General features: G+C 37.8%; 1 protein-coding gene across 1 annotated transcript; it reads right to left on the reverse strand.

The window, feature by feature from the left end:
* Positions 1-309: 309 nt before the first annotated feature.
* On the reverse strand, positions 310-7842 carry morf4l1 (mortality factor 4 like 1). The gene is made up of 12 exons (XM_026175801.2): positions 7692-7842; positions 5488-5534; positions 5335-5402; positions 5158-5244; positions 4606-4683; positions 4486-4511; positions 4287-4378; positions 3079-3180; positions 2882-2970; positions 2555-2727; positions 867-951; positions 310-785 (listed from the first exon to the last, which is right to left on the reverse strand). The coding sequence occupies exons 1-12, from the start codon at positions 7729-7731 to the stop codon at positions 701-703; spliced, it is 972 nt and encodes a 323-aa protein (XP_026031586.1). The 5' UTR covers positions 7732-7842; the 3' UTR covers positions 310-700.
* Between the last annotated feature and the right edge of the window lie 3447 nt (positions 7843-11289).

Here is an 11289-nt window from a genome sequence, read left to right on the forward strand (position 1 = left end):
TTGCTCATTAACTATGACGCTGGGTAAAAGAGTGAAATTCAAGTAAAATTAAACTTGAGCGAAAAGTGCAAAATAATATTTAATCTATTAAAAATATTTACAGCATATTATACAACTGACTTGTCTTAACGGGTTTCATATATTTCAACAAAATATATGAAAAGAAATCTGTACCTTGGTTGTAAACAACTAATCACATCTTCATTTTGATTTTTGTAACGCTCCCATAAAGCACTACATTTAAAAAACAAAACAAAGGATCTTCACGTAAACACGTCTTTAAACAAAATGTAAATGTAAGGACAAACATCTGGAGAATGGTTTTATTAGAAAAATGGTGACAGCCTACATGACAAATTAAGCCAGCATCTGAATTAAAACAGGGAACGTGAAATTCTTCTCTCTAAAGAGAGAAAAAAACCCAAACAAAAAAAAAAACAAAACAAAAAAAAAAAAACTACAAAGTGGTACTCAAAAACATACCAGTACAGGAACAGCATAATCAGCAGCTTTCCACATGAAAGAAAATGGATTTGTCCAGGGATTAGTGTGACATCTTGCTCCAATTCTCCTCTACATCGTCAACAGATCTCTCACAATCCGCTCTCCAAAGGCGTTTTGTGAAAACATCCTTTCAACTGGGAAGAATGTCTCCAAACGTCAACACACAAAGCCTTCTGATCCGAAAATAAAAAAAACCTTACACTGCCTTGCGGTGGTACTCTGGAGGGGCAACTTCATAGTCGCTTGCATTGAAGAGCGATGCAGAGTTTTTTACAAGATACCTGAAATGAAGAAACATTTTACTCATCTCTGCTGAGCTTTGATAATCATCATGAGCCTCGTTAAGATTCCTGAATACTCACTTGAGGAAGTCCTGTAGGTAACTGAGCAGCAGTGCAAGGCTCTTCTCATCCAGGGGCGTGTACGCCAGCATGGCTCCGATTCTCACTTTCAAAACCAAACAATGACAGCCTTTTATAAGTCATGTGACCACTGACCTCAGTTTCATTTATAACAGCTCATTGCAAAACCATGCCTCACCCGCACACTTTCAATTTAAAGCAGCCCTTATTTTTAAATGTTGATGCTTGCATATATATGTGTGTGTGTTTAATACACACACACACACACACACACACACACACACACACACACACACAAAAGGATAAAGTCGGGACTAGACAGAGAAGGTCAACACCTCTACACTACTACTGCTTAAGCAAAAATCAACACCATCTAAAGGAGGTGTGTGTGCAACACTTCTCTCAACAAATGTTTTACCGAGCTTATGTCATTTGACTTTATTTATGATGCTTTGTTATGACAAGAAATTAACTGAGACAACATACCCTGTAATAAACATGGCATCACAGTCAGGGCCATAGGCTTTTGGCCAATCACAAACCTCTCGCAGTTTTGTCTCTGTACACTGCCACAGGAGACTTTAGTCATATCTTAATTTATTTTAAAGTGTAGACTCTCAGTTATAACTGTTTATCAAGACGTATAAATCATTTAGGAGTTGCAGCTATTTTTCTATCAAGCCCCCGATTTTCTGAGGGTCGTTGGGGGGGGGGGGGGGGGGGCTGCAAGCTTCAACCTGCCACACACATGTAGGTCTTGCAATGTGTTTGTGTTCAAGTGTGAATAACTAAGGGTGGGCTGCATTCAATTTTGAACAGTTCTCATACTTATGTCAGTTGGGTATTGAATTGCTGCGTTTTGCCTTTTGTTTCTTTTGGTTGGATTATCTCCATTTTGAATCTGTGGACAGATTTGCTTGATGTTCTGGCCTCAGCTCACCCCAGAGTTAATTCACCAACTTAACAAGTGGCTTTTGTGGCTCCTTGGAACTTGGGAAAGAGATGCCTTTCGTGTTTTGTCCATGCCAGCCCTAGATGGGGTATAAACAGCCTCCAAGCTATCAATTCCTTTTTATGATTGATGCTGGCATATATTTTTCTGATTTCTCGGGCACTGCCCTGACACTAAACACCTGTCTAGGCCCAATCTTATCTTCACAAAGCATCCATAAAAGATGGACCGAATCCAGAAAAGAATCTGACCTTTTATAACCTTAATTATGACAATGCCAATAGGGAGTTATTTTGGGCTTAGTCCAAGTTGAGAGATGATGAAGTTGAAAAACTTTTGGCTGTGCCTTCAAACTGTGGTTACAGTGGAAATAATACCTCCCCCAGATCAAAGAGTTAATTTCCAGTAACAACTGAATCATCAAGAGATTTTACAGTCAGCTCTTTCAACACAAGTGAAAAGGCAGATAATCTTTTTTAAAAAAGCATCTTTGCATCTTTGGAGTTTTATGGTAGAAACAGCTCAGTGTTTAATATGTTAAAGCTTAGACAAAAACATGTTCAATCATTTTTGTGCATTAAGACCTACAACACACATCTGATAGTTTTATAATATACATTTGCTAATGGCTTTATATGAATAATTTGATAAGAAAACAGGACAATCTTTAGCTCTTCTACACAGTTTTCATTGTCTAGTTCTTTCACCAAACATGATGATGTGTAAGTGCTTTTACCAAAGAGTCTGAGTAGGTGAGGAGCCCCATAGATCTGAGACATTGGTGTATCTGGGTGGTTGGCAAGGATGTCTGCGTACTGAGGCCTCTCGAATTTGTAGAGAAGTTGTGTCCCCAGCATAACATTGAAATATTCACGGACACCAGCAACCACCTCGTTTACAGCAAACTCCCTGATCAGTGAAGAGAAAACAGAAAAGTCAAATCTTTACTCTTAGTATTTGTTCACCATGTCCTAGAAACATTTTAAATAAAACATTTTCTCTCTCTGCATTGCTTGCACCATAAACAGTTTTGCTTGAGAAGATGAAAAGTAGAAGTTTTTACTTGCTGTCTGAGTTTCCTCTTGATTTCTTGTAGTTTGCATAATCTTCAAGGACTGCGTCAACATTTTTTTTGGCAGGTAGGTGGAAAAGCTGAAGAAAAACAAAATAGAAAGAAATAACTTTGGAAATGTTGTAGACAAATACAATGTATAAAATGCTGTGAAGTGAAACTTGAGTTTAAGGTCAGTGCTTACTAACCTGCTTTTGCCGTGTAATCAAGTCCCAGTCGTCCACAAGCCAGGGTTTCAGCTCCTCCGGGATTTTCACTTTGACCTCCACTCGATTTATGAAAGTTTCCTCCTGAGTAAACAGGAGTGCGGGGGGGAAAAAAAGAAAAAGTTAATTAAAAGAAAGCTTTTAACAATCATGTTTACACACCTAAATGGAAACCAAGCCTCAGAAACATTTCATAAACAGTGGTTTCAAATGTAGTTCCTGCTACACTGCTGCAACTGCAGTGAATTAAGGCGTTTTTACACCTATAGTTTGTTAACTCTGGTCTGATGCAGTTCATGAATTTGTAAACTTGTAGCTTTTTCCCATGGTTTCGTCTCTTTTCACACAGAAGATGCCAATCAAACTCCAAGTGAGCCAAAATGCGTCACTAAAAACGATGCAACAATGTTCGGTATGCTTACTCGAGTCTGGAGTGAGAGCAACAAAAGTAAATACAGGAAACAGGTGCTGTGGTCTGGAATAGTGGATAACATGGAAAATTTAGTCCTAACATTTGTATTTTATCTGGTTAATATTTCACAGTTTATACACGCTGCAACACTCCAGAATGCAAAGCATTCTCGGCTATAGCAAGGTGTTCCACTCAAACCTATAAACAACCATAAACAAACCGCTCTGAAGTTTGTTTGAAACCAAAGAAAGATCAGCTCCCCCAAAGGGTTTCAGTGCGGTTGCTCTGGTCTGCACCCAAGTGCGATTACTTTGTTCTCATAAACCACATGAGGAGAAAACAAAGCAGCCTTAGGGCTTTTTTATGGTTGCCGCGTCGCTTGTGTAGTCTCTTGATAATTTTCACTTCACATCTTGTGCCATGTTGGTCGGTCGTGCACCTCTTGATTTTTGCGACTTGGTGCGTTGTGCTCGGCTGAGCTTGTCAAAGGAACTTTGCAAATAAAACAAAAACAAAACAAAGCTTTGGTTTCCCGGTTTGACTTCTCCCCATCAGCGCATATGACAAGATAGTGTCTGAGTGGCGACACCTATCATTTAGGAGAATACTACAAACTTCTTGCGCCTTAACTGCAGGCATAAATGGCTGCATCTGTGTGATGGCGTGGCAGTGAGCAAAGCGACCACTGCAGCAGGTGTATTGGCACATTAAGCCTGTTCATTTTCGCACAGTCTGGTATTATTTGACATTACCAACAGAAACAAAATTCTGAACTTACGCTTTCCACAGTTGGGTCAACACGAGCTCTTTTCTTGCGTGGAGGATGGGTTGGATCTCCCCCTGAACTAGTCCCTTCTCCTGCTCCAGGAGCTGCACAGACACAGCTTTAATTAACTGCCACTCTTGCCTTATAATGAGTCAATTTTAAGAATCGCATTTATAAATTCTAACATTGTAAGACAATGTGATGTACTTACTCTTCTGTTTGTTCTTTTTGGTTTTCCTACAAACAAAGAAGAGCTAATTAAGTGTGAAGTGTTAATATGAAAAGCAGTTTGGCAGCTTATGTTACAGAGGAAAACAAAACAAAAACTCACACATCGTTTTTCTGCGATGCAGCAGGTATCTTCTTATTTGGCGCTTGACCCCTCATTTTTCCTTCTACATAATGGTCTCTGTATTAAAACAAGTTCAGATATTCAGGAATAATTAATTTGTACCACACTCACTACACTTTCACAAGATTTAAAAATCACTGTAGCACGTGACCCAACACAGTTTTTGTAGTACTATGAATAGGCATGACACATTAGTGTTGGCACTTGCATAAAGGGATTTAGTACACAAATAAAGGGGGGGGTTCTAAGTGGGACATTTACTCGAGCATAAAAATAACAGATTAATGTGTAAATAAAATTACAGGAAAATATTCTATTAAGACTGAATGTGCTTCACTTGTATAGTGACTCCATAGAGGCCCATTGTGAGCTAGACTAAAACTCTGTTGTGTCCCAATACGTTTAAAACATAGCACACATTGTGTGCTACTGAAATTGGATGAAGGATTTTGCCTAACTTGCTCCAACAGTCATAAGGAACTCACAGTCAGTTCAAAGTCGATAGTGAATAGAAAAAGAGTATTGACGTACTGATTGGCCCTCTGAAGCTCTCTCTGTTTCTGCAGATTACTATCCACATACTTAAGCACCCTGCTTTCAGGAACCCATTCGTCCCAGCTGGAAGACACAACATCAAAAGAATGTAAGCACTTGTTAAACAGTTCCTGTACAAACGTTAATCGGGATTTATTGGAACCAAAAACTTACTTCTTATTCCACCCACTGTAATGAATAAAGTATTTGATTTGTTTGTCCTTGATGTTTATCTTAACACACTGCAAAGAGAGGGATGACTCATTGTCAAACACAGACACAAAGAAGACGACTGAATGAGAGACACGCTTAATTAAGGCAGCTTACCTTAGCTTCGTAGAGCAATGGCCCATGAAAACACAGCACTCTTTCACCTGAAAAGATAACAAAATAAGGACGTGAGTAAGGCATTGACAGGAGAGAAGAAAGAACCCCCCCCCCCACACACACACACACACGTCTGGTTTGCTATCCTCGTGGGGACATCCCATTGACATAATGCTTTCCCTAGCCGCTTACCCTAACCATCAAAAATGAATGCCTAATCCTGACCCTAACCATAACCTAATTGTAACCCTGGCACTAAAACCACGTTTTGAGTGTGAAAATTGCTTTCAACCCCGTAGGGACCTGGATTTTGGTCCCCACGGTGCAGAAACTCCCCACCAGTATAGTATATGTCAGATTTTGATCCCCACCAGGATAGTACGAACACACACTTGAATTTATTTTAGATGTTGTCCTAACCACACAGGCTCAAGAGTATACATACACTCCTAATATTTGATTGTGTCTCTTAGCAAGCTCCATCTCAACCAGATGCTTTTGGTAGTCATCAACAAGCTTCTGACTGGATATCTGACCCCTCTTCTTAGCAGACTTGGTAGAGGCAATATAAATTTGTTGGATTCCTGGCCAAGACATACGGTACAACTTTTTACTAGGGATGGAGTTATCTGATCATAAAACTTCTCCAGAAGACATTTGACTTGTTCATGTGGCCAACTGCAAATTTCAGTTGATCTTGAAGGTGCTGATTTTGGAGCTGGGGCTTATTCTTGGTCGGCACCCTGTTAGTCCGTAGCAATGTAAAACTCAGTGAAACCACAGTGATGGTGGTATTGCAGCGGTTTCCAGTTCATGGCAGGCTTGAGACTTGGTGGTTTGTGGGTTGTTCAACTTTTCAACTTGAATAAAATTATAATCTTCTTCTTAGATCTTTACCTAGTTACTTAGACTTCTCCAACTGGTCCATCAAAGTCCCATTGTTCAAAGTATTGATTGATTGGTAATTTATTTCAACATGTGAACAATACACAAGTACATTTAGAAAAGAAATAAGAGAAAAAAATACTATACAAATTACATACAAAAAAACATTCTGATTAATTTACATGTTGAAAGGGAGTGGGAAGAAGTATACACTTATTTAATCCCACCCCTTTGCCATAAATTATCAGTGAATATTTAGTCAGCTTCCTTACTGATATAATTTGTAATAAAAATAGTGAACAGATTTCTGATATACTATATACTATAATATCACATCATGAATTTTTTGTTTGTTTTTAAATAGAGACATTCACTTAATTTAAATATTTTCCTTTTCTTTATAGATCGAGAAGATCATATTTTTTTGGTATTGGTCAGCCCAATTAATGCTGTCAAACAAATGTTTTCCCCAGACAAAAATAAATAAAAAATAAAAACTACCAGTTGTAGTCAGTCATGATCACCAACAAGAACTTAATGCGCCTTGGTCTTGTCATTTAAAAAGACACTGTAGAACCTTAAGCACTACTTAAAAGCTTTAAGTGAATGTATGTATACATTTGAGCCTGTATGTATACTTTGTGTACCACGTTCTTGGTTGTTAAAGTCATTAATGATGTATACTCATTCGTTTTCCAGGGTGGAAAAAAATACCATGGCATTACATGCACATAACGACTACATATAAACATTGACCACAACTGCATATTTAGGGAAGTTTACATGAAAACTCGACTATTATCTCACTAATATGACTAACTGTCAAGAGAACATTCTGGTCACTGATAATAAAAAGGAAGACTTTTACTAAATAAATTTAACGTAGTCCTGCTAGTTAATTTAATAACTTAACCACTTGTATATAATTCAACAAATGAGCGCCAAGTCAGCAGCAGGCGGTGCTAACACGCCGTGTACAAAAAAAGCTAGCTAGGACTCAGCTAACAGTCAATGAGAAGCTAACGCTGCATGAATGAAAATATAACCTTCAGTTCAATAAAAGATCTCGAAAACACAGTTTATATAGCTTCTTACTTCTGAAATTGGTTTGTGTAGTAATGACAGGACGAAATAAACCACCAAAGCGGCGAATAAAAACTCCCGAGTCCCATTTAGTGTTCACAGTAACAACAATGAGAGCTAATACGGCTAGCTGTTTGTTACGATCAGTAACTAGCTGACACTTTGAAGCTTTTCGGCGACTCCAGCACTCGCTGCTGGTACAAGCCTAACAGAACAAGAAGGAAACAAACTGTTACCTTCTTGAAATTTAGGTTTCGGGTCCTGTTTCGGCGCCATTCACGGATTAAACTATCAAAATATGGGAAAAATCGCCAGCTCCCATTCCAGTCTGCAGCGGCGCCGCTTTCTAAAAACGTCATGACCGACGCGATGACGCTTTAATGCCCCGACTAAACCCACATCCACACTCCAAATCAGCAATGAATGCAAAACAGGATTTCTTTTCACATTTACCTTACACGTTTCTGCCTTCTGCTGGACTTTTGAAGCATCGGTGTCTGTTAAAAAAAATAAAATGCAGGCTAGACAACAAGTCATGAAACGGCTTTAAGCTAAAAACAGCTGGTTGTGCCCATGTCCTCTGAGACAGACCTGTGGTTTGGCTCGAACGCAAGTGTGCTATTAATTAGTGTCATATGATGAACAGATGCTCCAAAGACTGGTGATTTTATATATATATTATTTTTATTTGGTGTTTGTTTACGTTAAGTAAAAGTTTCAGAGTGGGTTGGCAGGTTTCTGTTAGTTTTTGGGTTTTTTTCAATATTATTATTATTTTTTTTTTTTAAGTGGGGGATAACTGCCAAAAGCAGGTTTTCAGAAGTTCAATATAATATCAATACTGTAAAAATAAATAATAATATTGATCATGAAATGACAATTAACATAAAATTTGAACCAACGCAGTAAATAAATAACTAAATATAATTTTAAAAAGGAGGTAAAATGTCAACAAGGTATGCCATGTTTAGTGTCTGGATTCTGTATACAATGTTCACCAGTTAATTTCTTTTACAGAAACCAGAGACCAGGGTAGAAAAAAAAGTTTAAAAACATATATTTTTTCTTATACTCCCAAAAATTATAATTTCAATAGTTATTAAAAATTGCAATGAATAAATAAATAAATAGATAGAAAATAAATAAAAACAATGCAAATGTGTATGTAACTGCACTACCTGCAAGTTACTGCACAATGGCATTAGTTAACAAATTAGATTGTCACTACTCTGCAAGAAAAAGATAGCCAAACCAACTGGTGCTGTGTTAAAATTGTCCCCTACACCTGATAACTAGTTGTGTGCCCCTTGGCAGCAGAAACTGCAATCAAGCATTTGTGGTAACTGGCAATAGATCTTTCATATCACTTGGAAGGAATTTTGGCTCACTTTTCTTTGCAAAACTGTTTTAATTAAGCATTTTTGAGCAACCTGTGTAAGGTTATGTCAAAGTATCTGATTTGGATTTCAGTCTGGACTTTGACTAGGCCAGCACAGCACATTCAAAGGTAGACTTGCAGATGTGTTTTGGATTGTTGTCCTGCTGCATAAATCAAGTGTGCTTGAGCTTCAGGGCACGGAAAGATGGCCAGACATTCTCCTTCACGATTTTCTAGAAGAGAGCAGAATTCACAGTTCCATCAATTACAGCAAGTCATCCTGAAGCAGCAAAGCAGCCCCAGACCAGCAAACTACCACCACCATGTTTGACTGTTGACTAGTAAATGATTTTGTTGAGATGAAGAAATCATCTGCTTCTGTGGCTCTGTGATTGGTTGCAAACAGGAAACTTTTAAAGCTGTGATGGACAGGAATATCACTGAGGTCCACCTTATGTAACAGACTGATTCAGCTCCACTACCACAAAGACAGATACAGGAAATAATTTATATCTCATGCTACTATCATCTATAATTCAAATTATCTGTCTGGCAGAGTGTCATCTGGCAGATGTATTTTTAAGGACTGCATGGTAATCACCTCATAGCAAAAAGCCCCCAGTTGGGCATGACTGAGTGAGGTTTACATGTTCTCCCTGTGCCTGCACGGGTTCCTTATGGGGTACCTTGACTTCTTCCCACAGTCCTATAATACTGATTTCAAAATGACTATCGGTGTGAATGTGAACATGAATGCTCGTCTGAGTCTCTGCCACAGACTGGCAACCTGTCCATTTCAACTGCATGAAAAAAAAGTTCTAAATACAGGGTAAATAACGTATTTTGTATGGTAAACACAGCAGGGAAGTGGACTTTGACCATGCTGAATGAATAAACAAATGCAGAAAGCCTGCGGCACTTTGTCAGGTTTACATACTCAACCAAATTGAGAAAGACTTAAAAAGTGACATTTCCTGTATATGTATGCATTAATATTTTAGTTTAGTTTGGTTTGTAAGTACATAAATATCATTTCAGTTATTTTGTATTTTTTGAATATGCCATCACTCCTAGTTTAAATTAACCATTAAAACACAGGGATACCCCGAGGCCATTTCCACTCCTCCAAAATCAAGAAAACTACTAACAAGCAAATGTGTACAATGTTGCTTTTCTTTCTTCTTCTAATAATAACTGCCAATGATATTACGTAGCTTTATCCTTTTGTAACCTAAGACCTTGATACTGAAAAACAATTTCATAAACAATGCAGATTTCTTTTAAGTGCCACGCCGCTCCTCAGAGACGGTACATTTTTGCTGGCGACATTCAACCGAGTGATTTTGTTGCTATACTGAATGCTCTCAAAAGCTACCAGAGAAGCAAACGGAGCTGTCCTCACGCCATCTACAAAACATGCACTTCCTTGTATTGGTTTTAATTCTTACAAATATCAAACAGCACAGTAGACCTCGCAGCCGTTCAAAACGATCAAAGCTTCTATTGAGTTATTGACATCATCTGATAGCAAAACAGACAAACAGAAAATGTTACAATGCATGTCAAGCAACAATGACATCTTTAAATAGCATTAATTATATATAATTACAAAAGAAATGATCACATACAATGACAGCAATGCATGTTCATTAATCAAACAAATGCTGAAAAATATATATGATAATAAATAATTCTAACTGTAAGCACAAGTCAAACAAAATAAAGGAAAGGGAGGAGTCCAAAGTAACATAGATGATTTTGAGTTTTGGGCCAAAAAAAAGGGTGTTGTGATTCACTCAAACAGGTGAGCTTTCAGGTAATTTGTAGACACACATAAAGCTGAAAACTACTCAATTGCACATTGTAATGCTTCACTGCTCCAAACAGGCTCTCTGTAAATTAAAAAACAAAAAGCAACAAGTGCTAAAATCAAACCCAGTGAAATGTATTTAATCCAATTGCACTCAGTGAACAGTTTTACACCTTTCAAATATAGCATTTCACCTCACGCGGACCAGAAACTAGTCTCCCATTGACGGTGGAGCAGAAATTTATCGGTATCAACTCATCAATTGTGTTTTTTTTGTGCATGTTTTTAAGAATATAATATGCAAAGTAAAACAACTACACTTTGAGAGAAAAAAAATTACACAATACTGCAAATCTAAGACTTATATAAAAGGTCCGATAGTGGTTCTTGCTGGACCTGTGCCCTTCATTCACACAACAACAACAAAATAAAATTAAAATAAAAGTGTTGTCTTAACAATACTGACTTCTCCCAATTTATGTCATCCAGGTACAGTTTGAACAATTTAACATCGCTCATGTTTGATTTGAGTTAAAGAAGTGAGGAGGAAAAGAGAGCACTTACGACAATAGAAGGATCTAGCATTTACTCCTGCATTTCTAGTGGCAACAGTTCCTAGAGGCATAGGGAATGCTTCTTTAAAAAA

Source organism: Astatotilapia calliptera, chromosome 7 (assembly GCF_964374335.1).
Source record: "Astatotilapia calliptera chromosome 7, fAstCal68.1, whole genome shotgun sequence".
Taxonomy (NCBI): domain Eukaryota; kingdom Metazoa; phylum Chordata; class Actinopteri; order Cichliformes; family Cichlidae; genus Astatotilapia; species Astatotilapia calliptera.